This window comes from Perca flavescens, chromosome 24, assembly GCF_004354835.1.
Source record: "Perca flavescens isolate YP-PL-M2 chromosome 24, PFLA_1.0, whole genome shotgun sequence".
Classification (NCBI taxonomy): domain Eukaryota; kingdom Metazoa; phylum Chordata; class Actinopteri; order Perciformes; family Percidae; genus Perca; species Perca flavescens.
Window position 1 is genome coordinate 15,534,940 of NC_041354.1, and position 26,191 is coordinate 15,561,130.

The following is a 26,191-nucleotide window of genomic DNA, read 5'->3' on the forward strand; positions in this document are numbered from 1 at the left end:
GGCCAATAAATGCTATTGAAGTGCGGGTCTTGGCGTGGCCATAGTGGGATTTCATAATATCCTGCCTGGTGTACACCTGGTCCACCATGAGCCCCGACAAAATGAGCAGACCGTTTTTTTAACCTGTAATAGGCGCTGTAGCTTAGAGGTTAAAGCGCCTGTCTCGTAAACAGGAGATCCTGGGTTCAAATCCCAGCAGTGCCTGATTATAAGTTGATTACCTCAACACTGTGTTGTCACCAGCATTTACATACAGTGACCTGTTTGTTGACAACAAACAAAATTCCTGATTTCCCAGAGCCCAAAAGTTTTATGTATCATTTGGATATTAATATGTAACAATGACAGCTAGTGTTTAAAATAGTTACCGCAGTACAAATTCAAGAGTCGGCTCCCCAGCCCCCTCCTCTCCAGACTCGAAATTCACAAAGGTTGCCAGGCTGAGACCGCAGCATTCACAACAATGTTGCTAGACGCTTGTCTCACGTAACCAGACATTACTTCACAGCACAGCAAAGTAGCTAACGTTAAATACTGGCTCTATTGACAGTTAGAATTGTGGTAGGAACCGCCAAAAATAACACTAACTTGCCGTCCTCTCCACCCGACTGAACACCGTTTATTAGCTTAGAATTACGGCAACAATCGCCAAACACACTGCAAACTCACGGTCCTCTCTTCCAGATTTACCAACTACTTACTAACTCACCAGTGTCGGCTATGGCCGCTGATGGGCTACACGTTGTAAACATCTGTGGCCCGCTTGCCTGGTCCTCCAGTAGCCTTACCAGTTAGCATGGTTAGCATGGCGGCATTAGCAAGGACCAGTCGGGAACACTTTACCGGCTGTGTCTTAATTGTTTTTGCAAATAACCAACTCGGGTACTCTAGCTATATAATTCAATGTGAGTACATGAATGTTGAAATGACATAAGATGCCCGTTCCTTGTAGCCGTGATAAATTAGCCTGAAGCTAATGCTTATCTCTTCAGAAGGAAATTAGCCAACTCTGCGTCTTTTTGGGCTCCAAGCTGTCTCCATCTTTTAAATACATCTCCAATATTTACCCAGGGTTTCTTACGTCTCTGGTCACGCAACTGTTCGAAACATGCCATTTTTTTTAGGGCGGGTAGAATCTATCTCTGTTGATCCGGTTCGTTTGTTTGCTTCTTTCATGGCTGTACTAACGTTACAGCCGGCCTGGCTGTCAAACTGGGCAGTTGATACCAACACACAGGCCAAAACATAAAAAGACATTCCGTCAGGGAACGGAAATTTCAAAATGAGAAAACACTGGCATTAGCATTGTTGTCAGGAAATATAGTATTTAAACTTAGCATGTTTCCTTAATATCTGATGACGCATTAGGGTCATTTTTGGATTTATTACAGTAAATATATTACATATTGGACCTTTAACAATTTAAGCTTAAAACCATAGTATGATCCATCCAGGAAGTAACATGTTGTTATACATCTCAACACTGTACTCATGGCATGTCTCCTCCTAACTCCTGTCTAAGTTAAAGACTTAAACTTACAGAAATAAGTGTGAAACTTCCCGAGCTGATTACTGACATTAGAGACGGGGTGTAGTGAATGATATACACAACGAAGCAAACAGAAGACCAGTATTGCAAGAACGACACTGACAGCAAAGTCTTGTCTCCGACCTGACACCGAGTTGCAGGAGGAAGCAGGTGTACAGTAGAAAGCAGAGGCTGATGGCTGACGAGGTGCAGCTGGACTCCTGACTCCCCCACAGCTGGCTCCACTCCTGCAATCAAACACACCGACACCAGCATGGGGGGGAGAGGCTGCGGGTGAAAAGTCAACAATTTCCTCCTAAGTCCTTTACTAACCACTTTTCCGTAACCCCTGATGGTAAACGTGATGACGTCAAGGAAAGGTGTGAAGGAGAATTTAAAAGGAATTAGGAAAAGACAACAGCGGTGCGAGGAGGATCCAACTGTCCTTACGCTCGGCTGGGTGGCCATGCGGCGGCCGATGTTATTGACGTGGGTCTACCGGTGAAACAAGCACATCTGGACACCTCGCCTCGTGCGTTTTCACCATGTTGTTTTATGCTGGCTCTATGAACGTGGACAACCCGGTGGAAAATATTACTGCAACACCATTTTATTTCCTAGCTTATGCATTAATTATGTTGTTTCATGTAAAGCACTCACTGCATGTCATTTCATTATTATGAAGTACTGAGCTTTAGGCTGTTTCTTGTACAAAAGGTGTTCAAATAAAGTTCATTATCATTATTGGTTGCTCACACTCGCCCTCCTACCCATATTTATCCACATGAATCAACTCAGATTCAACAACAATAAAAAGTTTATATAAAATGTCACCATTTTGAGTCGATTCTGAACCAATCAGCTGTCAGATCAGCTGAGAGGCAGGCGTTTCCCAGGATTTTCTCAGGATCCCCCAGACAGAGCTGGCTAATGTGGCTCAGGAAAGGGAAGTTTGGGGCCCCCAGCTGGAGCTGCTGCTCCTGTGACCTGACCCCGATATGCGGATGACGATGGATGGATGGATTGATGGATGGATTCATCAGATATCCAAGTAATAATCTGGATAGATCCATAGATAAGTCCCTCCGAAGCCATCTATTTAAAAATATTCACCTGTATATCATGTTCTATACTACAGTAGATTTTATTTGTATTCTTTGAACTATGGTCCGTAAATATTTAACTTCAAAGTTACAGGTTTATTATACACAATAATCAGAGGGTAGTCGTGAATAATGCATATCTTTCACATTCTTTCATATTTAAAGTCAACCAGAGGCTTTAGAGAACAGAGAGACCTCATTTAGTACTGACGGAATCTGTGCTGTGCAGTCAATCCAAATCAAAAAGTACAATTCATGTATAACTTATTATAATACCATACAAGTACAGTACATGAGCAAATGTACTGAGTTACATTCAACCACTGATCTTATCTCATTTCATTAAAGGACAGTGGGTAAAATCGACTCTTAAAACGCTTTATTTTATTTTGAAGGGCAGAGGAGTGTAGCGGAAGTTGTGTTTGTGTTTCAGGGTCCCGGAAGATGCTACGACCTCCGTCCCATTGTTTGCATTTTAGCTCGTGGTGAGGACGGCGGAGTAAAAGGCGCCAGTGTTTGGTGTCCTTCCAGAGAGAAACATCCCAAACTGCTGCATGAGGTTTTCAAACCTGAAACGGAGCTACAAAGAGCAGGTCTGTTTTCTTTCTCCGACCGGAAACGCGTTTACTGCTGTTGTTGTTGCAGGGAGTCCGCGCGCTAAGCTAACGTTAGCCGCAGGTAGCTCCTGCTAACGTATGTTACCGGATATGTTGTGAGCTCCGTGTTTTTCCTCAAATGCAGCTCGGGGAGAAGTTGAGGAGAGACACTTCAACATGGACTCTGAGAGGAAACTGTCAGCTGGCCAGCGGAGAGGTGGGAGACGTTTACAATGTTCTATATTCTTCTTCTATTTCTTCTTACTTAACGTTAACGTTACCCTGTTGTGGGAGAGTCATTGTTGTATGAGCTGGCTCTGGTTTATAATGTCATGTAACTTGTATTATCAACTAGTTGGAAAGTCAATCATAACTGAAAAAGGACACTAATCAGTAAGATCTGCTGAGTGATGATCGAGCCAGAGACAGAGCTCAAAACTCACAAGAACTATTTGTTTTGTCGAGGTCAATAGTTACATACAGTTTCCTAGGGCTGGGTATCGTTCAGAATTTCTCGATCCGGTGCCAATTTCGATACTTTTTTCAATACCATATGTTTTAAAATTCATTTCAACATCAACAAAAATACAATAAACACAAAGCTTTTATTTTCCACCTTAATTGTGAATCAAAACAGTTATCATTGTTAAAAAAACCTGGTAAAACTGCTCACTCAGAGTAACATTATTAAAAGTGCCTTGCCTTGCAAGCTCAGCCAGTCAGTCAGTCATCAGGGCAGAGAAACTACCGTTGTGGCTGCTTGTAAGTGTAACGTCAACAGCACCGCGACCACTTTTGGCTCGCCATTAATATCATATCGCAGCAAACGCTGTCTGCGTGAAGTTTTAAAAAACTGTAACCACACTTGAAACCAACGGTGACTCTCTGTGACTTCAACAAAACTGCAGACAGTTTACTCCGTACGCACCTCTCCGTGTGCGTGTGTGTGTGTGTGTGTGTGTCGGTCGGAGCTCCGCTCTGTGTCAATATGAAGAGAGGACAGATAAGCTTGTGCGTACGCGCTCGGATTCTTTTGGAACCGAAATTTGAGTATTTTTTTCGATACCATAAAAGTATCAACGTTCAGTACCCAGCCCTAGTGTTTCCTTTAGGATTTTTTTTGTAGCAGTGGGGGCAGGTCCGAACACCCTATCCCCCCCACCCCCATGAAACAGAGCTGACACTTTGCTGCAACACAAACAAATACATTTATACACCTCTATTCTCACACACAATGAGGCATATTTTCAGTTGTGATTGAACTGTAATTTTTGAGTTACTATATAGGCCAACTTTGATCTTGACATATAGGCTGAGCATTCTGTACCAAATAACAATAAACCCACTGTTAATGACATTATCTTAATGCAGTGTCACTACTTCAGCTTGGAAATAATCACTTAACTGCCAGGGTTGCAATTTAAAGAATACAGGCTACAGCAACGAAAGTTTATGGAATGCACAAGTGTAATTATGGTCAGATCTTGTGCCTGACTGATGGGGCAGGGATATTGATAAGTCTTGTAATTTACGCATTTACAGCGTAGGCTATTTCTTGCCAGCTTTCCTTCCTGGCTTACGAAGCAGCGGCTGTATTGCTTTCTGCCTGTAAAACCGTGCCTGTGTTCTTCATACTTTTGTAGGATTATCGTTTGCTCTTCTTATGTAAAATGTGCGGCTCTAGTAGACTTATCCATGTTTTCGAATGGTCAGGTGGTGCAAACACATGCTAAAGTTGACTAAAAAGAGGAATAAAAAAAAAATCATCTTTTGGAAATTGACGTTAATGCTTTAATTTTTAAAAAAATGAGGAAAAATCCAGCATTTTAAGGACACAAATTTTCTTTGTGAATGAATAATGTATCGTAAATAAATATTCTTCTTTAAAATACAGGGGGCATAAGTAAGTACACCCCTATGTTACATTCCCATAGAGGCAGGGAATCTAGAGAGGCATTTTTATTTTTAAAGGCCAGTTATTTCATGGATCCAGGATACTATGCATCGTGATAAAGTTCCCTTGGCCTTTGGATTTAAAATAGCCCCACATCACCACATACCCTTCGCCATACCTAGAGACTGGCATGGGGTACTTTTCCATTGAGAGATGATTTTATGGAAAGTTCCCCATGCCAATACTGGATACTTATTATTTCCAAATAGAGCTACTTATGTCATCTTGTAAAAAATTTGTCTTTTTTTCATATCACAATATATCTTGCAGAAAAGGAATACCGCAATGTCAGTTTTTTTCAACAGCCTGCTGGCCTATTTGGTGTGTTGTATTTGGTTAAATTTTTTTACTGGTGTTCATATACCGTGTCATATGAAATATAATAATCAATGAAATACAATAACCATTGTTTAGTTATCATTGGCGGTCTTCTATATTCAAGAGATTATGGAGAAAAAAAACTCAAGTTGCTCATTACTTCAACTTTGCACAGTCCATTAAATATATGGGGGATTTCCATTTCGGCTCCCATTAATATGAATTATTATATATTATATATAAACAATCACTGAAGCAATTGGCATATTATATTACATTATATATTATTTTATCTAGCCAAAGTGGAACTAATTAGGACATCTCCATAATGCACACGTTTTATTTTTTATCATCCTATTTATCTTGTTTTTGTTAGTTTCATAGCATAAGAGCGATTCATGCAACAAATACTTTATTATTTGATGTTATTAGCGTACAAACACGCCTTACAAAGCTATTGTGAACTAAATGTAATTGTTGAGTATTGTAATAAAATGTTTTATTAAATTCAGGTAACATTACCTGGTAAAGCATTCTTTTCTCAGGTCTGAAATCCACACAGATTTTTTCATTATATGGCTGTGAAGTTGGCATTAAATTTCATCCTAGGTGGTATTAAAAAGGTCTTTAAAAAGTCTTAAATTTAACTTGAAGAATCCTGGGGGTACACTGTATAAACCGTACCGAATGCAATGTATTATCCCGTCTATTAAGACCTGTCCACAATCTTTCACAATTCGGGACGGAAGTAGGGTTATCCCAAACGATCATTTTTTAAACGATTAATCTAGCCATTATCTTTTTCGATTAGTCAACTAATCTAATGATGAATTTTTCAGTTACCGATTATTTTCACATCGCTCAATTAACAATTTACACAAAACAAATTTCAATAAGGTTCAAATCTCTATTTAATAAAATTGTTTAACACTGCACCGTTCAAGTAAAATTAATTTGTAGTGCAACCTGAAGCCAGATGTAGGCTATCAATCCAACCACAAAATAAAGTCACTTTCAGGAGGAATACAAGAACAAAAACTTAAAGTAAACAGAGAAAGTGCAAAAAGAGTAGCCTGTATTTGCTGTTTTTAAGTAGTAGGTAAAATAATGAATAAGCTCTTGTTTAACAGCCATGCTCTTCTCCCTTTAATTTAACTTTAATCTTAATCTTTTGTTGCTAAAGGCTGGTTAAGCACTGTAGGGAGGATTTTTTTTTTCTTGTTCCAGTGATTGGCACATATGGGTGATGGCGTTGGATATGCGTTAGCATGTTTAGAGGTACTTCCACTCACATACCCAACAAATGCTGAACAACGCCGACACCTCCAAGGCAAGGCACCGACGTTTGAAAGTTGCGTGGAATTATTGGAGTTTTTATTGCTAAATACTATCGTTGATAGAATGCATCTGTTAATAGACGAGTTTACCCGTTCAAGTTTATTCACGTAATGTTTACTTATATATGTCATAAAAATAAAATGGCTGCATTTTCTGCAACTTAATTACGTTTTTCTTGAATCAATCTGTATTGGTAGCTAGCTGACCAGTTAGCTAGTGAGCCAGCAAGCTAACATTAGTGGCTAATCATTAGCCAGCAGCTAAAACCACACTATCGCAGTATATTTCACAGGATTTGTACCGACTAGGGAAAGCACCAAACACACACAAACCGACAGGGCATGGACGCGGACAGGAACAAAATGATCTGACAAGAGACAAAGGGAAACACAGGGGCTAAATAAACTAGGGAACGAGCAAACCAGGAACAGGTGAGACAACGGGTGAAACGCATCAGGGCTGACAAGGTAATCAACCAAGGTGGGAAAACACAGGAAGTAAACTGGACAAGACATAAAACTAGACTATCAAAATAAAACAGGAAACAGGAAAAACAGACAGACAACATGAAATCAATTAAACACAGAAGGCAGAACCCTTCTGGCGGCCGGCGACGAAGGCAGAACCCTACAGGTGGCCGAACTGGACGTCGAGGGTTCTTGGGCGGCCGTCGCCACAGGCGATTCCCTTCGGGCGGCCAAACTAGACGTCGAGGGCAGCGCCCCCTCCGAGGGCCGAACTGGTGAAGGAGCAGCAAGGCTGGCATCAGGCGATGGGTCCGCTGGGCAGGGGCCACGTGACGGGTACGCTGGGCTGGAGCCTGGCGGCAGGTCTGCTGGGCTGGGGCCAGGGGGCGGGTCAGCAGGGCTGGAGTTGGCTTTCATGAATTTACTGTTTATCAGACCCCATATGAGACAAGAAGCTAAGATTAGCGAACGCTGAGGTGACGGAACCTCTGCGTCTGACGGACTCTCTGCCTCTGACATCCAGCTGCAAGAGACTGTATTAAAAAAAGAAAAAAAGAGAGACTCTGTATTGACGTTACTGTTTAAAACGCTTTCCAGGTTAGTGGGGATGCATACCACTCAAAACCAACATTAAAAACGTAGTAATCTTCACTCATTGTTTAGTTTGTTGCTAAACTGTGTGTAAAATGAGTGGTGACGTTTATGTTTTCAGTTAACGTTACTGTTGACGTTCAAACAGGCCTGCGTGTGTGTTTTGAGAAATATCTTTATTAGGGTTGGGTACCGAAACGCGGTTCCACCATGGTACCGGTTCCTATGCAAACGGTAGTATTTGGACCGGAATAGAATGCAAATTTTGTTTCCGACTGAAATATTTTCCCTGTGTCACTCCGGACAGCGGCAGACTCTTTTTTTCTTTTTTTTCTCCCTTTTCTGCCGTGTGGCGCAAGTGCCCACTCGCGGTGTGAAGCACGTGTCCACGCTATTCTTGGACATGCACTCTACAATCACTGCTGATAGATGGCTTTTTGTACACGCTTTGAAACGGATGTAAAAATATCTAACTTTCTCTGTAGTCTACCGTTAGCTAGCTACCGTAAATGTAGGCTACTTTTAAAATGTCATAGGGACAAGACCCTGTAGCCTGGTGGTGGGGGAGGCAGGACAGCCTCCCCAAATTGTCTGCCCTTTTAAACTCATACCTGAGTGTGTACAGACCTCTTGGACACCGTCTGAGAGAGTTTTCTCCTGTGCAGGACATGCCATAAGTCAGGAGAGGTGTCCTATCTTGCCAGAGAAGGCAAATATGGTAATTTTTCTGCAAAAGAACTGCTAAAGTTTGAAGCTGGTTGGCATACCAACTCAACATTCATTTTGTTGTTACTTGTTAATTAGTGTAACTGTTATTTGTTAAATTATTGTAATTATGTGTTAGGTGACTTAGGTTTAGTCCTATCCATCCATCCATCAATCTTCGTCCGCTTATCCGGTGTCGGGTCGCGGGGGTTGCAGCTTAGGTTTAGTTATTATATTTAAACGTTAATATTTTGTTAAATTTAAATAATTTTCAATTTAAAAAAAAAAAAACCTCCATAAAATGCCTTTCTTTTGTCATTTTTCAGTTTTTCAAGAATAGGTTTAAGAATCGTTTAGGAATCGGAATCGTTTTAAAAGTACCGGTTCGGCATCAGAATCGTAAAAATCCAAACGGTACCCAACCCTAATCTTTATACTGCAAGGCTATATTTATTATATTAAGTTGAATATTGGATGTGAAAAGAAGGAAATGATTCTTACATTGTACTTTAGATGTGTGTGAATTTCCCACACCAGGAGTAATTTATAGTTATATTTCATAGCGATTGATTATCTATTAAAAACATTTTCTATGTAAAATGTTCTATTAAAGAAAAGATAGAAAATAAATATTTGAGTGCTGGAAAGTGGTTAGAAGGATATGTTATCCCGGAGGACTCCGGAGGCAGTTGCAGGGTACCGAAGGGCCCGAAGGGCTGCAGCCTCTGCCGTGAAAGAGGCAAAGCAGCGGGTGTGGGAGAAGTTTGGAGAAGACATGGACAAGGACTTTCGGTCGGCACCAAGGTGCTTCTGGAAAACTGTTCGCCACCTCAGGAGGGGGAAGCGGGGAACCATCCAAGCTGTGTACAGTAAGGATGGGACACTGTTGACCTCAACTGAGGAGGTAATAGGGCGGTGGAAGGAGCACTTTGAGGAACTCCTGAATCCGACTAATACGCCCTCTATGTTAGAGGCAGAGCTGGAGGATAACTGGGGATTGTCGTCGATTTCCCAGGCGGAAGTCACTGATGTAGTCAAACAACTACACAGTGGCAAAGCCCCGGGGATTGATGAGATCCGTCCAGAAATGCTCAAGGCTCTCGGTGTGGAGGGGCTGTCCTGGTTGACACGCCTCTTCAACATTGCGTGGAAGTCTGGGACGGTGCCAAAGGAGTGGCAGACTGGGGTGGTGGTTCCCCTTTTTAAAAAGGGGGACCAGAGGGTGTGTGCCAATTATAGGGGTATCACACTTCTCAGCCTCCCTGGTAAAGTCTACTCCAAGGTGCTGGAAAGGAGGGTTCGGCCGATAGTCGAACCTCAGGTTGAGGAGGAACAATGCGGATTCCGTCCTGGTCGTGGAACAATGGACCAGCTCTTCACTTTCGCAAGGATCCTGGAGGGAGCCTGGGAGTATGCCAAACCGGTACATGTGTTTTGTGGATTTGGAGAAGGCGTATGACCGGGTCCCCCGGGAGATACTGTGGGAGGTGCTGCGGGAGTATGGGGTGAGGGGGTCTCTTCTCAGGGCCATCCAATCTCTGTATGACCAAAGTGAGAGCTGTGTCCGGGTTCTCGGTAGTAAGTCAGACTCGTTTCAGGTGAGGGTTGGCCTCCGCCAGGGCTGCGCTTTGTCACCAATCCTGTTTGTAATATTTATGGACAGGATATCTAGGCGTAGTCGGGGTGGGGAGGGGTTGCAGTTTGGTGGGCTGGGGATTTCATCGCGGCTCTTTGCAGATGACGTGGTCCTGATGGCATCATCGGCCTGCGACCTTCAGCACTCACTGGATTGGTTCGCAACCGAGTATGAAGCGGTTGGGATGAGGATCAGCACCTCTAAATCGGAGGCCATGGTTCTCAGCAGGAAACCGATGGAATGCCTTCTCCAGGTAGGGAATGAGTCCTTACCCCAAGTGAAGGAGTTCAAGTACCTTGGGGTTTTGCTCGCGAGTGAGGGGACAATGGAGCGGGAGATTGGTCGGAGAATCGGCGCAGCGGGTGCGGTATTGCATTCAATCTATCGCACCGTTGTGACGAAAAGAGAGCTGAGCCAGAAGGCAAAGCTCTCGATCTACCGGTCAGTTTTCGTTCCTACCCTCACCTATGGTCATGAAGGCTGGGTCATGACCGAAAGAACAAGATCCAGGGTACAAGCGGCCGAAATGGGTTTCCTCAGGAGGGTGGCTGGCGTCTCCCTTAGAGATAGGGTGAGAAGCTCGGAGTAGAGCCGCTGCTCCTTTGCGAAAAAGGAGCCAGTTGAGGTGGTTCGGGCATCTGGTAAGGATGCCCCCTGGGCGCTTCCCTAGGGAGGTGTTCCAGGCACGTCCAGCTGGGAGGAGGCCTCGGGAAGACCCAGGACTAGGTGGAGGGATTATATCTCCAACCTGGCCTGGGAACGCCTCGATCCCCAGTCGGAGCTGGTTAATGTTGCTCGGGAAAGGGAAGTTTGGGGTCCCCTGCTGGAGCTGCTCCCCCCGCGACCCGACACCGGATAAGCGGACGAAGATGGATGGATGGATGGATGGATGGATGGATGGATGGATGGAAAGTGGTTAGAAAAAATGAAATCGGAATAGGCTAAAATCGGTATCCGCTGGCCTAACTTAAAGAAAATCGGAATCGGCCTAGAAAGTTGTAATCGGTGCATCTCTAATGCTAACCAAATATTCACATTTCTACTAATTTCCACTGTATTACTAATAAACACTTTGATAATAGAAATTACAATGTGCTGTTTCAAATATTAGTTTCACATTTTATTGTGCACTTTTGAAGATACAACATGAAAGGTAAACTGACAGCACCATCGCTGTCATGACATTACAAATATTTAAAAAATATACCAGCTCTAGTCTCCAGTCTACAATTACAATGAATTCAATTTAAAATACAAAATGCATTGTTTAGGCTACTAAAATAAAAAATAAAACCCCTCCCTCTCTCCTCCCAAAACCGTCCCTACAACCTTGAGTTGAATAATTATTAATTTCTTACTTATTTTTTTAACTGCTCTTTACTGTTTCATGTAAAGCACTTTGAATTGCCTTGTTGCTGATAGGTGCTGTAGAAATCAAACTACCTTGCCTTACAGTTTAATATCAAACAGAAGAGGCCCCAGAGCCTTGGGGAACTCCACATGTCATATTTGTATGCTCAGATGCATAACTACCTATAGACACAAAGTAGTCCCTATTCTCTAAGTACCAGTTTTTCAACTGGTACTTTTGATTCAAACCAGTTTAGTACTGAGCCCGAAATGCCAACCCAGTTTTGCAAATGGTCTAGTAACATGTCATGGTCATTAAATGCAGCGCTGAGATCAAGTAATACTAAGACTGTAGTTTTGCGACTGTGTGTTTAGGTGGATGTCATTAAAGACTTTAACAAGAGCCATCTCAGTGCTGTGGTCGAAAACCCGAATGGAAGGCATACAAATTTTTTTAGTGACAAGAAATGGTTGAGTTGTTGAGAAACCGTTTTTTTAATGGTTTTTACTTAAAAATGGAAGGTTTGATATCGGCCTATAGCTGTTCATTAGTGACGTGTCTAGATTGTTCTTTTTTAAGAGTGGCTTGATGACTGCAGTTTTCAGGGCCTGTGGGAAGACACCAAGACTGAATTGAGGATTGCATTGAAACTTTGCATATCGAATTGTCAATTGCAAAATACATATTCAATTTGACAAAATTGCAAATTCATTTGACAATGGCAAAATACATTGCCATATGAATGAAGAGACCAAAAAACCATGTCAATGTGAAGTGCAAGTGATTGCGCTTTCATTCAAAAGTTAATGGAAAATAATTTAAACTGAATTGAGGATTGCAGATTCTAGATATTATAGTTCTGATACTAAGTCAGTTAAAATCCCTTTAATATATGCAGATAAAAACCATTCACCGACCATTCCTTTAGTCGTCCATTAATAATCGGCAATCAGCACACCAAGCAAAATGGAACCGCAAGTTGCTCTTACATATGGCAGGAAACAAACCCCACAAACTCCTGGGCAGTTCAGTGCAAGGGGGTAAGCTTCGCTTCAGAACTCGAACCTCCGATGGCGCCATTTTGTTGCTACAAAGGTATCACCTCCTGTTAGCATTCCACTGACCGCCATTTTTTTTTTTACGTCACTTGACTGCGAATTACTTTAGATCTGAAGCGTTTAAAGACTCTATTTGTCCATTGTTTATTTCTAAAGAAACACGACAATGTATAAAAGGCTCCATTACCTTGTACCTCACGTTATGGCTCTGTAGCAGACGTTTTTGTAAAAATAGGCTAACGATTGTGTCATAACCAAGTGACTTACTGTTGCACAGTAGAGGAATTACCGTATAGTACAGGAGAAGCTCGCAGGCAGTTTTGACTTACATTAGCTGTTTAGGTTTAATTACTAATGTTAACTAGCATGTTAGTTAGAAATAATTAGCCTGTGCTTATGTTATCTCCTTACATATACCTACACTCTCCGTCTCTGTAAGATTGGAAATGATTGAGATTTCTCTTGGCACAGCTACCAGAAGACTTACAACTTTCAGACACGTTGCTCACGTTGCATTTACGTTGTCTCTGTCAATTGGAGGCTGCGCAGTAAAGCAAGAGATCACCGGAAAAGTGCTTCTAATAGCCTTCACTGGTGTCAGTCCAGTGATGTTGGGTTGCTTTTTACTATTCACAACTTTTTGGCGCAGGAATTTACAATAAATGGAAAGACCTGCGTTTTCTCCCGTCTGACAAGTCACGCCTTAGACCCACCAGCTAGCAGGGCCGTTTCTAGCCATAAAAAGGTCTGACTTCTTCTTAAGGACAACACTGTTGTTGCCAACTTGGCCTTTGGTTGTGGTGTGACTGATTTATCTCTAGTCTCTAATCTTTTCTAATGAATTTAAATAAAAAGGTTGATCATATAATCATTTTCAAAACATTCAAAACGTATTTCTCTTTCAAAAGGCAATAATACAGAACAAATTATGATCTACAATGTTCATGTGATTTCATACATTAGCAGTGAAATAATGTGTAACAATCATGAAACGGTGATTATTTTTTAGACCATAATTGTACCAATAAAGTCAATAATTGTTGCATCCCTAGAAACAACAGAACTGGACAATCCTCATGCTGCTTTTGAGCTGCTAGCGTGACGGCATTTTTGTAAACAAACAATTGTTAAAGCTTGTTGGCTCCGACTGGACTTCATGGTGCATTCAGCTGACCCTTTGTAAACTCATATTGCATTCATGTCCCCCTTAGTTATTGTGAGTGTCAGTGCAGCGAAAGAAATCTTTCAGTCGAAGATTTAATTGAAAATCCTGACACCCCTATTTATTATGAGAGTGAATATAGCTACTCATCAAATTATTGTTAAGATTCACATTAATAGCTGTTAGTTTGTGTTTCAGCTTTACCTTCAGATGTCCAGAAAGTGATTGTTGGTGAAGAACATCAGCATGAGTGGAGCTCAAGTCTGGACCAGGAGGACACAAAGCCCCCACACATTAAAGAGGAACAGGAGGAACTCCGGATCAGTCAGGATGAAGAGCAGCTTCAAGGGCCCGAGGAAGCTGATATCACCAAGTTCCCATTCACTCCTTTCCCTGTGAAGAGTGAAGATGATGAAGAGAAACCTATGTTATCACAGCTTCATCAAAGAGAACCTGAAGAGATAAAAACGGAAGCTGGTGGAGAGGACTGTGGAGGACCAGAACCAGCCATGAAATCAGATCCAGATACACATTTACAACCAGATACTGGAGACTCTTCTGAACCTGAGACTGATTGGAAGGAGACCAGAGAACCTCAGTCAGGTTTAAACTCTCTGAATAATGATAGATTCCCTGTTAGTGATTCAACATGTACCACTGATGAGAAAGCATTTAGCTGCTCTGAGTGTGGGAAAAGATTTGTCTGGAAGACAAGTCTGAAGAGACACATGAGATCGCATACAGGAGAGAAACCATTTAGCTGCTCTGTCTGTCAGAATACGTTTACAGCGAGTGGAAGTTTAAAGGCACACATCAGAATCCACACGGGAGAGAAACCATTTAGCTGCTCAGTCTGTAAGAAAGCTTTTACAGTGAGAGGACATTTAGAGAGACACATGATAATTCACACAGGAGAGAAACCATTTAGCTGCTCAATCTGTAAGAAAGCTTTTACAGTGAATGAAAGTTTGAAGAGACACATGAGATATCATACAGGAGAGAAACCATTTAGCTGCTCCGTCTGTAAGAAAGCTTTTACAGAGAGAGGGAATTTAAAGGCACACATGAGAACCCAACACCTGAGTGTTACAAGCCCCCCCCTTGTTTTGCTTCTCCCTGTCTGCTCTACTCAGGTGATCCTGATTTGATAGTTAGTGGTTGGCTCCGCCCCCTGTACTTAAGGAAGGCTGGAGGACTCTTTCAGACTGAAGCAGCTGTTCACTAGTGTGTTTATTTTTGGTGTGATTGAGGTCTGAGAGGTATGACACAAAACCAAGATGATATTTGGAACTAAATTCATGATATTTGGATATTGTACTATAAAAACAGATGTATAAATAGTAATAGATAATGAAATAATTGAAAGAGTGTACGAAATGTTACACTGAAGATCTCATCTGAACAGTCATTCATAAACTCTTGACCGAGTTTAAAACTTTTACAGCCAACTTATTAAACTGTTTGGGTTTTAATCAGGCGTCTAATCAGTCTAATTGTATTTGAACTGTCTTTTTTTTTTTTTTTTGAAATGTTTTACTACACTTCCTTACATTGTATAGGGTTTTAAACACCTAAAAGTCTTTAGAGATATATATATATATATATATATTTAATCTTGATGTTTTTATGACTGCTCTGTCATGTCATGTTATTTTTCTGTTTAGTAAAACACTTTGTAGCGTGTATTTTGAAAAGTGCTCTATGAATAAAGATCACAGGGCTTAAAGTATTCCGGCACTGTGCCGTATCTCCGGCATGCGTTCGTGAGGAAAAAATAAAAATAAAATTGGGAACTTGCATGCGGTTTAATATTTTTCAAGCAAATTGATTTCACGTACCAATCATATGAGAGGAACACAGTTCTAACTAACGCAGGTCTTATAGTACTCGGGCCTGGTCCCTGATTTCTGGCGTATGACTATTTTAGAAAAAGTAAATAAATTAAAAAGTCCACATGGGATTTGTTTTTGATGCGCTGGATTTAGTCAATCATCGAATTTCCACCTACCATTGAAACAAGTTGTAGCCAATCCGATGCAAAGTAGGGCATATCTTTGCCGAAAAGCGAGAGTGCGGTGTGGTCTCCGTGGTAACGCGCTAAAAAAAAAAATGGAGGCAAAGTTTATCAAACTTGGAGCATGGAGATACAGCTTTAGTTGAGAAAGGAGTTAAAAACAAATGGCGCTGGGCATGAATAGAGGACAAGAGGAAAAGGATGGAGACGGGAAGCCATTTAGCACTTGGTGTCTCAATTTGAGGGAGTCTTCTTCTGCAGCACATGTTCCAGGAAGATACTGTACGGCAGCAGCGGTAAGACAGTGCTTGCTAGTCATTAGATGCTAGTCACAAAGCTTTGGGTCTTGCACTCTGTCATACGAGTACGTTACCGGCAACGACGGCTACCGCTGCGACTGTGCCTTCACTGACCGACCGTGATTGTGATACAAACAATACGTGCATGCACGTTCATATCGGAACACGATTAGTCATTAACGATGGCCACTGTGTAAAAGCTATCTGAAGCCCAAACTGCCTTGACAAAGCTGTCTTGTTTGGAATCACCATGGCAGTTATTTAAACATAACTGCCTTGTCCCAGAGTTTATTTATTTGTTTATTTATTTGTTTATTTAAAAGGATCCCCATTAGCCGCCGCCGAGACGACAGCTAGTCTTCCTGGGGTCCAAACAATACATACAAAACGTATATGTGAGTAATTACAATCACAATTACTCACAAAAATATCATATATTAATACGCATAAAAAATAACAATACAAAAAGTACTGATTAGAATAATAGTAAAATAATACAAAACAACATAGCACGTTATACAACAACTCTCAGCCAATCCAGACAATATTATGATGTTGAAAACAAATATAGTCTTAGTCTTTTTTTTAAACCAGTTTTTCCCTTGATATCCCGAACCCCAACTGGAAGATTGTTCCAAAACACAATTGACCTATAAAACACAGTCCTCTTCATAGAGTCAGATTTAGGTAGGGGTAAAGAAATCTGTCGACTATTCGCCCCTCTTGTGTAATGTGAGTGCATATCTGAATAGTAAATTATATTGTCATAAAGAAATTTTGGAATCCGAGTGTTAATAATTCTATGAAAATATCCTAACATATTAGCAGATAGTCTGTGCTTGACCACCAGCCAAGCAAGACGTTCATGCATTTCTGCAACACTAGTTCTCAAAGAACAACCAAGGACCAGTCTAGCAGCCTTATTTTGAGCCACTTGTAATTTTTTTAAATGACTGCATGATGCAGCAGACCATACAACAGAACAATAATCCAAATGACACAAAACCAATGTACAAACAACACGACTAAACAACCGTGAATTTAAAAATTGTGCACATTTACGCATTACTGCAACAGCTCTGCCCATTTTAGCAACAACTTTGCTGATGTGATCAGACCATGACAATGTAGAATCGAGCCAAAGTCCAAGAAGCTTCACCTTTTTCACTTGCTGTACATTTTGACCATTAACTTGTATATTAATTTTAGGATTGTCAGATAATCTATACTTAGAACAAAATATTATACTCATAGTTTTTGAAAGATTTAGTACAAGCTTGTTTGTTTTGATCCAATTATACAATTTGCTAATTTCACAAGACAGAACCTGATTAAGCTCTGAACATGTAGGGGCTGCATAATAAAGAGTACAATCATCTGCAAACATAGTCAATGATGCCTTACTGAGTATATACGGCATATCATTTGTGAAAATTGAAAATAACAAAGGTCCGAGGCAACTTCCTTGAGGAACACCACAATCCAGGGACTTGCTACAAGATAATGCACCATTAAAATAAACTCTTTGCGACCTCTCCGACAAATAGCTCTTAAACCACTTAATTGTTGAGGAAGTAAAACCATAACTAATAAGTTTAGAAATCAAAATGTCATGGTCAATCACATCAAAGGCAGCACTAAAATCCAGTAGTAGTGTACCCACCAGCATTGAGTTATCAATTGATGTAAGCCAGCTATCCGACATTTGTGTCATTGCAGTGCAGGTGGAATGACCATACCTATAAGCATGCTGAAACATAGTGGTCAAATCATTGTTAGTAAAGTAATCTCGCATTTGCTCAAATACAATCTTTTCCAATAATTTACTTAGAATAGGCAAAATACTAATAGGCCTACTATTTGGGCCACAAAAAGTTGATTTTGTGTCCTTGGGTAAAGGGATTATCTTACCCTCCTTCCAAAGTTTTGGACACACACCGCTAACCAGACATCTGTTAAAAATGTGACACATTGGTTTAGAGATATGTCCAGCTGCTAACTTCAACAGCCGACTATCCAAGTTGTCTGTACCAACAGACCCTCCAACAGTCAAAGATCTCAACAACATTTCCACCTGCACAACATTAACCTGATGAAATTCTAAACTACACAGTTTATCTTTCATAATACACCTTTCAATTAGCTCATTTGAGTTGGAATCAACAGTGTATTTCATTGTCTCTCTAAAATTAGAAACCTTATTAACAAAATAATCATTAAAATAATTTGCAATCTGTATTGGCTTAGTCAAATAAACTCCATTCAATTCAACAAAAGAAGTACAAGTAGATTTTTTCCCCATGATTTCATTAACCTGTTAACCCCCACCGGCCCGCCGACGGGCCGGTGGGGGTTAACAGACGTGTTCTGATGTGTTACATAATAGTATTTAACCACAAAAGTTCAAAACATTTGTCAATATGGACATGCTGTATATCGTTTGATTCGTAAAATTCTCAATTGCAATTGAATCATTCAGTTCATTTTACTGAAATCATAAGCACCCAAGCATTATTCATTATCTTAGTGCTCATGTTATTTAAAAAAAAAAAAAAAAAAAAAAATTATGATGCTTCCCTACCTGTACGCTGTCCTAAACGCTCAATCCGCGTCCATTCCTGGCTTATATATATTCCTCTAGTCCGTAAGTGTCCACAGATCAAAAGGATAACAAGGTTTTTTCACAAGAATTAATCCAGGTTATGAATATTGTCCTGTAGAACCCATGCTAATTGTCCGCTAACTGTCTGCTAACTTCATTAGCCGATCTCGTTCCGTCTGAAATAATATAATTTTCCTTGCCCTGCACCGTGTTGCTGGGTATAGTTGTTTTCCTCAGGTTGCTGCCTACACAATGAAATTATCCCCACCTTTTTCTGTTAAGTTTTCACCCGGGACAACCCCGGACGCCCAAACAAGCGCTCCCACTGTGGAGGCGTCAATACGCTTCGTCATCTCTCTGAGCAGCCATCTTAGAAAAAAAGCTGTCATTGGCTATCAACACGTCAATCATGGCAGTTGTAGCCAATCACATTCCCTTTCAACGGTATATAGCATGATAGGAATATCCAATGGGAACCAGTCCAAATGAATGGGTAACAGACCTAAGCCCCGCCTCCCAGAGCCAGCATGCGCATACATGTGATTTATGAGAAAAAAATATGATCAACAGTGTTTGAATGAATGTAAAAAGGTTTTTTAAGTCATTTTAAGTATTTCGTATGTTTTTTCTAATAGCATAGAAGTGAGTAAAAGCATTTAGCAACATTTGGTCACTTGGAGAAGTTTTGGAGAGGTTTTGGCACACCGGTGACACTTGTTATACCAAATACTGAAAACTCCCTAGCTCCCACTAGGTTAGGACTAGAGTTCTGAAACTTTATATAGGTCTTCTTGACAAGGTGTGGAAGGTTTGTGTTGTGTCCTGCATAGTGTGGCACAAAGTATTTTTTTGTTATTTATTTTCAAAAATTACATTTTTTTAGACCGGAACAAAATAACTATTTTGAACCATGTTTGAACTGCTGTAGTGTATGTTCTGTTTTAATCACATGCTAATCAAGCACATGTCTATAAAGTAGAAGAAATTAGGTTTCAAATGATGCCTCATACATGTATTTTGGCCTTACAGTTCTTCTGTTATAAGCGTTTCCCTTTGGGAACGAGAAATAGGCGAAAATCAGGCAAAAGAGGTGGATGTTAACAGGTTAAGTACATTCCACATTCTCTTACTATCTGTACCACTGTCTTCAATTCTCTTCTGAAAATATTTTTTCTTTTTCACTCTATTCTCCTTGGTCACCTGATTCCCTAAAATACAATAACATTTTCTGTCCTCCAGAGAGTTAGAAAGAACCGCAACCTTTTTAGCCTCTTCCCTTTGAGCCATTATGCTCTTTAACTCAGTATCAACCCAAGGAGCACTTTTGGCTTTAACTGTAAATTTCTTTAATGGGGCATGATTGTTAACAACTTTCATAAAACAATCCATAAATAAATTAAGGGATATATCCACATCATCAATATCACTTATCAAATTCCATTTAATATTATCCAATTCATTTAAAAAACACTCCTCATTAAATACCCTATAAGATCTTTTCATAATAATTTTAGGACAGGCTCTAGGTAGCTTAGTTCTCCTGGAGACAGCAATACAGTTGTGATCACTAAAGCCAACTGTCACAGAAATAGGTGTTGAGCACATATCAGGATTATTAGTGTAAATATGATCAATACATTTTGATATTAAAGATCCTGTATTGTTACTAGAAACTCTTGTTGTTTGATCCATTAGTTGAGATAACCCACAGGTGTCTGTCATGGTTTTAAGCTTATTCTTCAGAGGACAAATCTCAGATAGCCAATCAATATTTAGATCACCCAGCCAGTATATCTCTTTGTTTTCCTCAGTCACCTTGTCTAGCATATTAGATAAACCATTTACATACTCTATCCTGGCACTAGGTGGCCTATAACAACAACCAAGAATAATCGGTTTTAAATTTGGAATATGTACCTGTAACCATAACACCTCAACTTCATCAACCATTAAGTCATGTCTCAGTTTAACAGGGAAATGATCCCGTATATAAATGGCCACACCACCTCCAAACCTGTTTCGATCATTTCTATAAATTGAAAACCCCCCTATATCAACATCTGAATTATCTATGAAGTGATCCAAATGAGTTTCAGAAATCATGAGTATGTCTATTTTGTTTAGTTGCAAAAATAAAGACAAGTCTTGAATTTTGTTCCTTAAACTACATATATTAATATGTGCAAGTATTAAACCTTTAGGTAGTTTATTTATGCTGGTCATCTTAATTAAAAGTAAATAAGTCTTATATTATAATCCAATTAAATATCTTGTACCCTAAGTTATTTTATCTTCATCAAGTAGGCTACATACATATAAGTCCTGAACACAGACTCACATACATGTACACAAACATATATAAAACTGATCTTTAAAGCCCATTAGACCAATAACTGACTTTGTCCATCCCTTGGGATGATGATCAGTTTATCATACTTCAAACTCGCCTTATCCCCTCTCTCTCTGGCAGCTTTAACCTTCGGCCACAACTCTTTCCTCCTCAGTTGCACAGCTTCCGAGAAATCTTCGTTAATGTAGATCTTGGTGCCCTTTAATTTCTTGGCAGAAGAAAGAATCAGCTCTCTGTCCTTAATGCGAAGAAGTTTAGACGTCTAGCTACATGAAAAGCTAAACAATGCGAAGTTTTTAATAAATGTACATGAAGCAAAATCATGAGTGTACTAATTCGCTCTTTTGATGATGACCTGGCCAAAGTAACAACACAACATCTAGAAAGTTTTGTTTTCACCATGATTCATTGTAGGATTATGATATTATTGCAATATGTAAATCTACATTGACTCTTAATTTGACATATGGTTGGAAGAAGTAAAAATTGAACATGAGTTTTCAACCAACAATCCGATGTGAAGGTGAAAGGCGCCTTACTTTGTTATTAGATGATAAATTAGTGTCCCAATTGGTTAATGTACCGTAATTCCTCAAATAAAAGCCGGGGCCTTTATTTACCTGAACTGCAGAAGGTGCCAGGCTTGTATTCGAAGCAGGCTTTTGTTAGAGGCAGGCCTTTATTTCGAATTCCATCTGTTTGATAAGTATAATTGTTTTAAATGAACTGTTTTTAAATGAAAAGCCATAGCGTTCCAGTGGACAGAGATCATTAATTTTTTTAAGAAACATTTGCAAAAATATCACCATATACAACAACAGCCAGAGAGGCGACAAAGCAATTTGGGTCAGAATATATCAAACGCCACCATTGTGTCAGTTTGAGCCCTGTAAATGTACCGGGTATTTATTTCAAATACAGATACTACAGTATTGCTGGTAGATTACAGTAAGATCATAAAGTAGTTTTGTAAAACACATTGCTGGTTTGCAGCATACCAGTATCTGATTAACGTTACAGACGGTAGCTAGCTACCTTTGTTTCTAACTTTTTTTCCTCGCATCTGCAGTTAGCCGTGCTCTGCTCTTGTCGGCTAACCTTGTCAGCTCATCCTTCGCTTTCTTCCAGCGTAGGATTCTCCTGGGGTCAATGTCAAAATGTCTCGCAGCGTTTTCACCCGGGTTTTCCTCCGCATACTTTAAAACTTTTCGTTCTGTTGTTGAAAAGTCCGTCACTAGCACCAGAGCCCGTCATTCTCTGCTAGCACTAAATGAGACCCGTGTTACATCCAATGTAGCTACTGCCATCTATCGGCACCTGTACGTTACTACAAACTACACTTGGCTGAGTAACCCATACAGCAGCATTGACTAAAATACCAGTAGGACAAAATAATACTTTACATGAGTACCATAATCCAGAAAAACAAAAAGCATGAATATATTGTTGAATGTGTTAAATAGAATTGGTAGAAATGTACATTATGATGAACTTGAATATTATTTTACTTAAAGATGCTGTAGGTAAGATTGTGAAGATCCAGGACTTTGCCAACAAATTTGAACGTCGACAACTACTCAGTCCCTCCCCCCTTTCTGCTGAAGCCCAAACCGTCTCCTAAGCCCCTCCCACACAAAGGAGTTTGACACAACTACCTTGGCATGTCAGAAAACATTTTTGATTGGAGAAAATCAACCGGGGAGCGGTGGAATTTTGCCAATCGCACTACAGTCTGTAGGTGGTGCTTGAGGAGCTGGATTTTTTTATATTACATAATTCATGTAGTTCTACTGGAACATAGGGTCAGTTTCGGCAAATATGACAGAAAGTTAGTTTTATAAGACTTACCTACTGCATCTTTAATATTATATGAAAGGCAATTAGGAGATTAATTGTTATAATATTTATTTGTCCGTGTTGACCACGCACTCGGCCACTATCAGATGTCCGGCTTTTAATTGACTACCGTTTTTTTTTTATTTGAGGAATTATGGTAGGCTAATGAACTTTGCATTTAAAAACAAAAATGATAGCCTAATGTTAGGTTTGTATGCCTTCACAACAAAGACGACTGAAGAAGAGAGAGAAAGAGAGCTCAAAGATGCAGCTAAAAGATGTGCAAAGAGCTGGATTAAAACTGCCAGCAGGCCAGCTGTGAGAGAAACATTTGATAATGTCAAGCAACATTATTCATTTAATCTGAAGTTGGCCTATTTTATCAGAAACATTTTCTTGAAGTTGGAGTAGGGTAATAACTCATTAAAACAAATGTTAAATTTAGTAATAAATGCACAGTAAATTGTGTCTGTGCCGTCTATAGCATTGTGAATTAGTTTTTATTTTATTCATCTCAAAAGTTCCTGTTGAGTAAAATACTTACCCTTCACCAAATTCAAAAGCCTGCTTGACCTTCAAAGGAAGAATGGCTTAAAACTTAACGAAACATACGTTTATTTATTTATTTATTTTTTAATGTATGGTATATTTCTTTACATGTATACTGTCATAACAGCGATGGGGACGGTTTACCTTCTATGTTGCATCTTCAAAAGTGCACAATAAAATGTGACACTGAATTTGAAACAGCACATTGTAATTTCTGTATATGTTATCAAAGCGTTTATTGGTAATACAGTGGAAATTATTAGAAATGTGAATATTTGGTTAACATGTTGATAATTGGTGTGTGCCCCTAAATGATCTAGCCAGGCTCTGCCCTCCTACGTACTTATGCTCAATTTTCATTTCCCTTCAGTACTACGTCTGGGTTCTCGGTATAGTCTTGGGTTTTCTCCTTCAAAATTGTTGGCAGTCCAATCAGCGAACAGAGAGAGTGGCTGAGAACGATGACGTTGAGGCCGTGCACTAACGTTGCGGCAGAGAAAGACGTGAGCGAAGCCATTCGGTCCGTTGGGGCAACGCCGCCGAATATCCAGAAGTTAAAGCCCGAGCAAGAACAATCTTTGCTGAGTGTTGTTGGTGGCCCTGATGTTGTGGCCCTCCTCCCCACGGGGTTCGGGAAAAGTTAGTTTTTCCAGCTCGCTCCGTGAGTGGTGAAGGAGTTTGCGAAGGCTAACGCTAGCGGTGCTAATGCCAAATATAAGCCTTGTCGGTCTCCCCTCTTGTTGCACATGCGCATGACATACGTCACGACGAAACGTTAGCGATTGGTTATGGCAGATCCAGAGTGGCTCTGGGCAGATCCAATAGTTTTAAACTTCAACAGATTACCTGCCTTCAAGGAAGTTAACACTTGTCAATGGAGAGAGGCCAGACTCTCTGTACAAATGAAATGCATGAGAGTCTGGTAGGACCAGTCTTTACATTTTCTGGTTGCGCCCCTAAAATGTTCGGTTGGGGTCCACTGTGCTCCTAGTGAAAAAAGTTAGTCTCGAGCCCGGCCCTGTGTACCATGTGATACCCTGTGTTACACCATTACTGTTTTGGGCTTCCAGACCGCAGTCCGGGAGCACAGGGGAGACTTTCCCTCCAGGGCCGATGCTTTCGGGGGTAACACCTTTTAACTTTGCTGGCGGAATGAAGAGCAGATGAAGCCACCGTGTCTTGAGAAGCTTGTTGTCTATTGTTGACTGGAGGCTTGCTTTACAACGTATTTTCTAACTCTTGTTCCTCTCACAGAGCATTCACTCGTACGATAAGTTGCTCTCACACTGACACTGCTGACGTTCACAGGTCAACGATTATCCCAACGTTAGGAGTTTATTTAAGATGAATGCTTACAATGCTTGTGTAATACACTTTTCCTATCTTAAGTTAGGATGACACATTGACTTAGCAACTCTTTATCTGTAAAGACTTTTTCCCTAAATAAGGTCCAACCCCTAATTACCATGGTTACCAAACAGTTGAGATAGGACCTGCAAGTTATGAATGAGAAACATAAATGAACTCTGCATTATTGTATTGTAATATTTAATTCATTATCCACTTCAGGAAAGGCTATTTTGTATACTGTATATCTTAACTGTAAATAGTTTATATTTCCAATGCAAACAGAATCTTTTTTGACAATATTTTAGTTAAAGGGGATTGTCTGGTGAGGTTCAGACTGTTCATAAAACTTAGTTTAGTTAAAAATCATATACCATAGGATGTGAAAATATACACATATAATGATGGTGGTTGAACAGATACAGATAATGACATCTCTGTAGGCAGCCCACAAAAAACTGACTGGGTTGTCTTTTTTTCACTGTTTGTGGACTGGTTTGCAGGCCAGATACCCTAATGAACGCATGCACTGCAAAAGTGAGTTTTTCATGCCAATAATCTGGTCTTTCAGCCGCACACTGAGGTTGCCAAACCAGGCTGAGATGGTGTACCGCAGGATGCTTTCAACTATGGCATGGTACAGGGTTTCCGTGGGTTCTTAAAAAGGGTTATCTCTACTGAGTTCAATGATACCTCACACAAGACTCTACGTCAAACAATTAATGTGTTGCAAAAGGGGGCGTGGACTAAGTATAGGGGCATGATTATGACTATTAGTCAAAATTGACATTTAGAGATATCCTCAAGACTGGAGCCCTGTCAATCATGAGAAATTGCCAGCATATTGGACAATGTACACTTAAGATACAAAATGTTCCTCGTTTATCGATCAGTGCTCAAAATGGCAGCCATGCCCACACTGTTTGACAAAAACTCAAGCTTTTAGGAACTTTTCATTGTTAAGGTTTTGAGATGGTACAGACAAAATTTAAAGTCGATTGTCCTGGAGCAGATTGAACAATACATACTTGATTGAACAATATATACTTGAGTTACAACCGCTTCCTGTTTTGATGGTGCAACTCAAAAAATGGCCATCCTGCCACTGCTAGGCCCTCTGTTCAAATTCAAGCTTTCAATAGATTTTCATCTTTAAGGTCTTAAGATGGCATGGACCAAATTTGAAGTTGATCGGATGAAATATCTAGGAGGAGCTGTTAAAGTATGAGGTGTGGAAATGGCAAAAAATGCACTAATTTCAAACTTTCAATTCAATTGGCGGACTTCCTGTTTAGGACATGGTTCCAATAGGCTTTTTTGTACGTATTTGTTAATATTTGTATTAATGGCTGTTTGTTTGTGTTATAGCTTTACCTTTAGATGTCCA

General features: G+C 40.2%; 3 protein-coding genes and 1 non-coding gene across 4 annotated transcripts in view; 2 read left to right on the forward strand and 2 right to left on the reverse strand.

Moving 5' to 3' along the window:
- LOC114550677 (zinc finger protein 2 homolog) overlaps nucleotides 1-26,191 on the reverse strand; it is a 393,410-nt gene that overhangs the window by 266,022 nt on the left and 101,197 nt on the right. The gene's annotated exons all lie outside the window — the stretch shown is intronic.
- The window catches only part of LOC114550699 (zinc finger protein 271-like), a 160,025-nt gene that overhangs the window by 69,378 nt on the left and 64,456 nt on the right, over nucleotides 1-26,191 (reverse strand). The gene's annotated exons all lie outside the window — the stretch shown is intronic.
- On the forward strand, nucleotides 132-204 carry trnat-cgu (transfer RNA threonine (anticodon CGU)). Its single transcript has one exon. It is a non-coding gene; the product is annotated as a tRNA-Thr (tRNA).
- LOC114550714 (gastrula zinc finger protein XlCGF57.1-like) overlaps nucleotides 14,193-26,191 on the forward strand; it is a 42,010-nt gene continuing 30,011 nt past the window's right edge. The window contains exon 1 of the mRNA XM_028571495.1: nucleotides 14,193-14,865. Coding sequence (XP_028427296.1) covers nucleotides 14,233-14,865 — 633 coding nt within the window. The 5' untranslated portion in view covers nucleotides 14,193-14,232. The remainder of the gene's footprint in view (nucleotides 14,866-26,191) is intronic.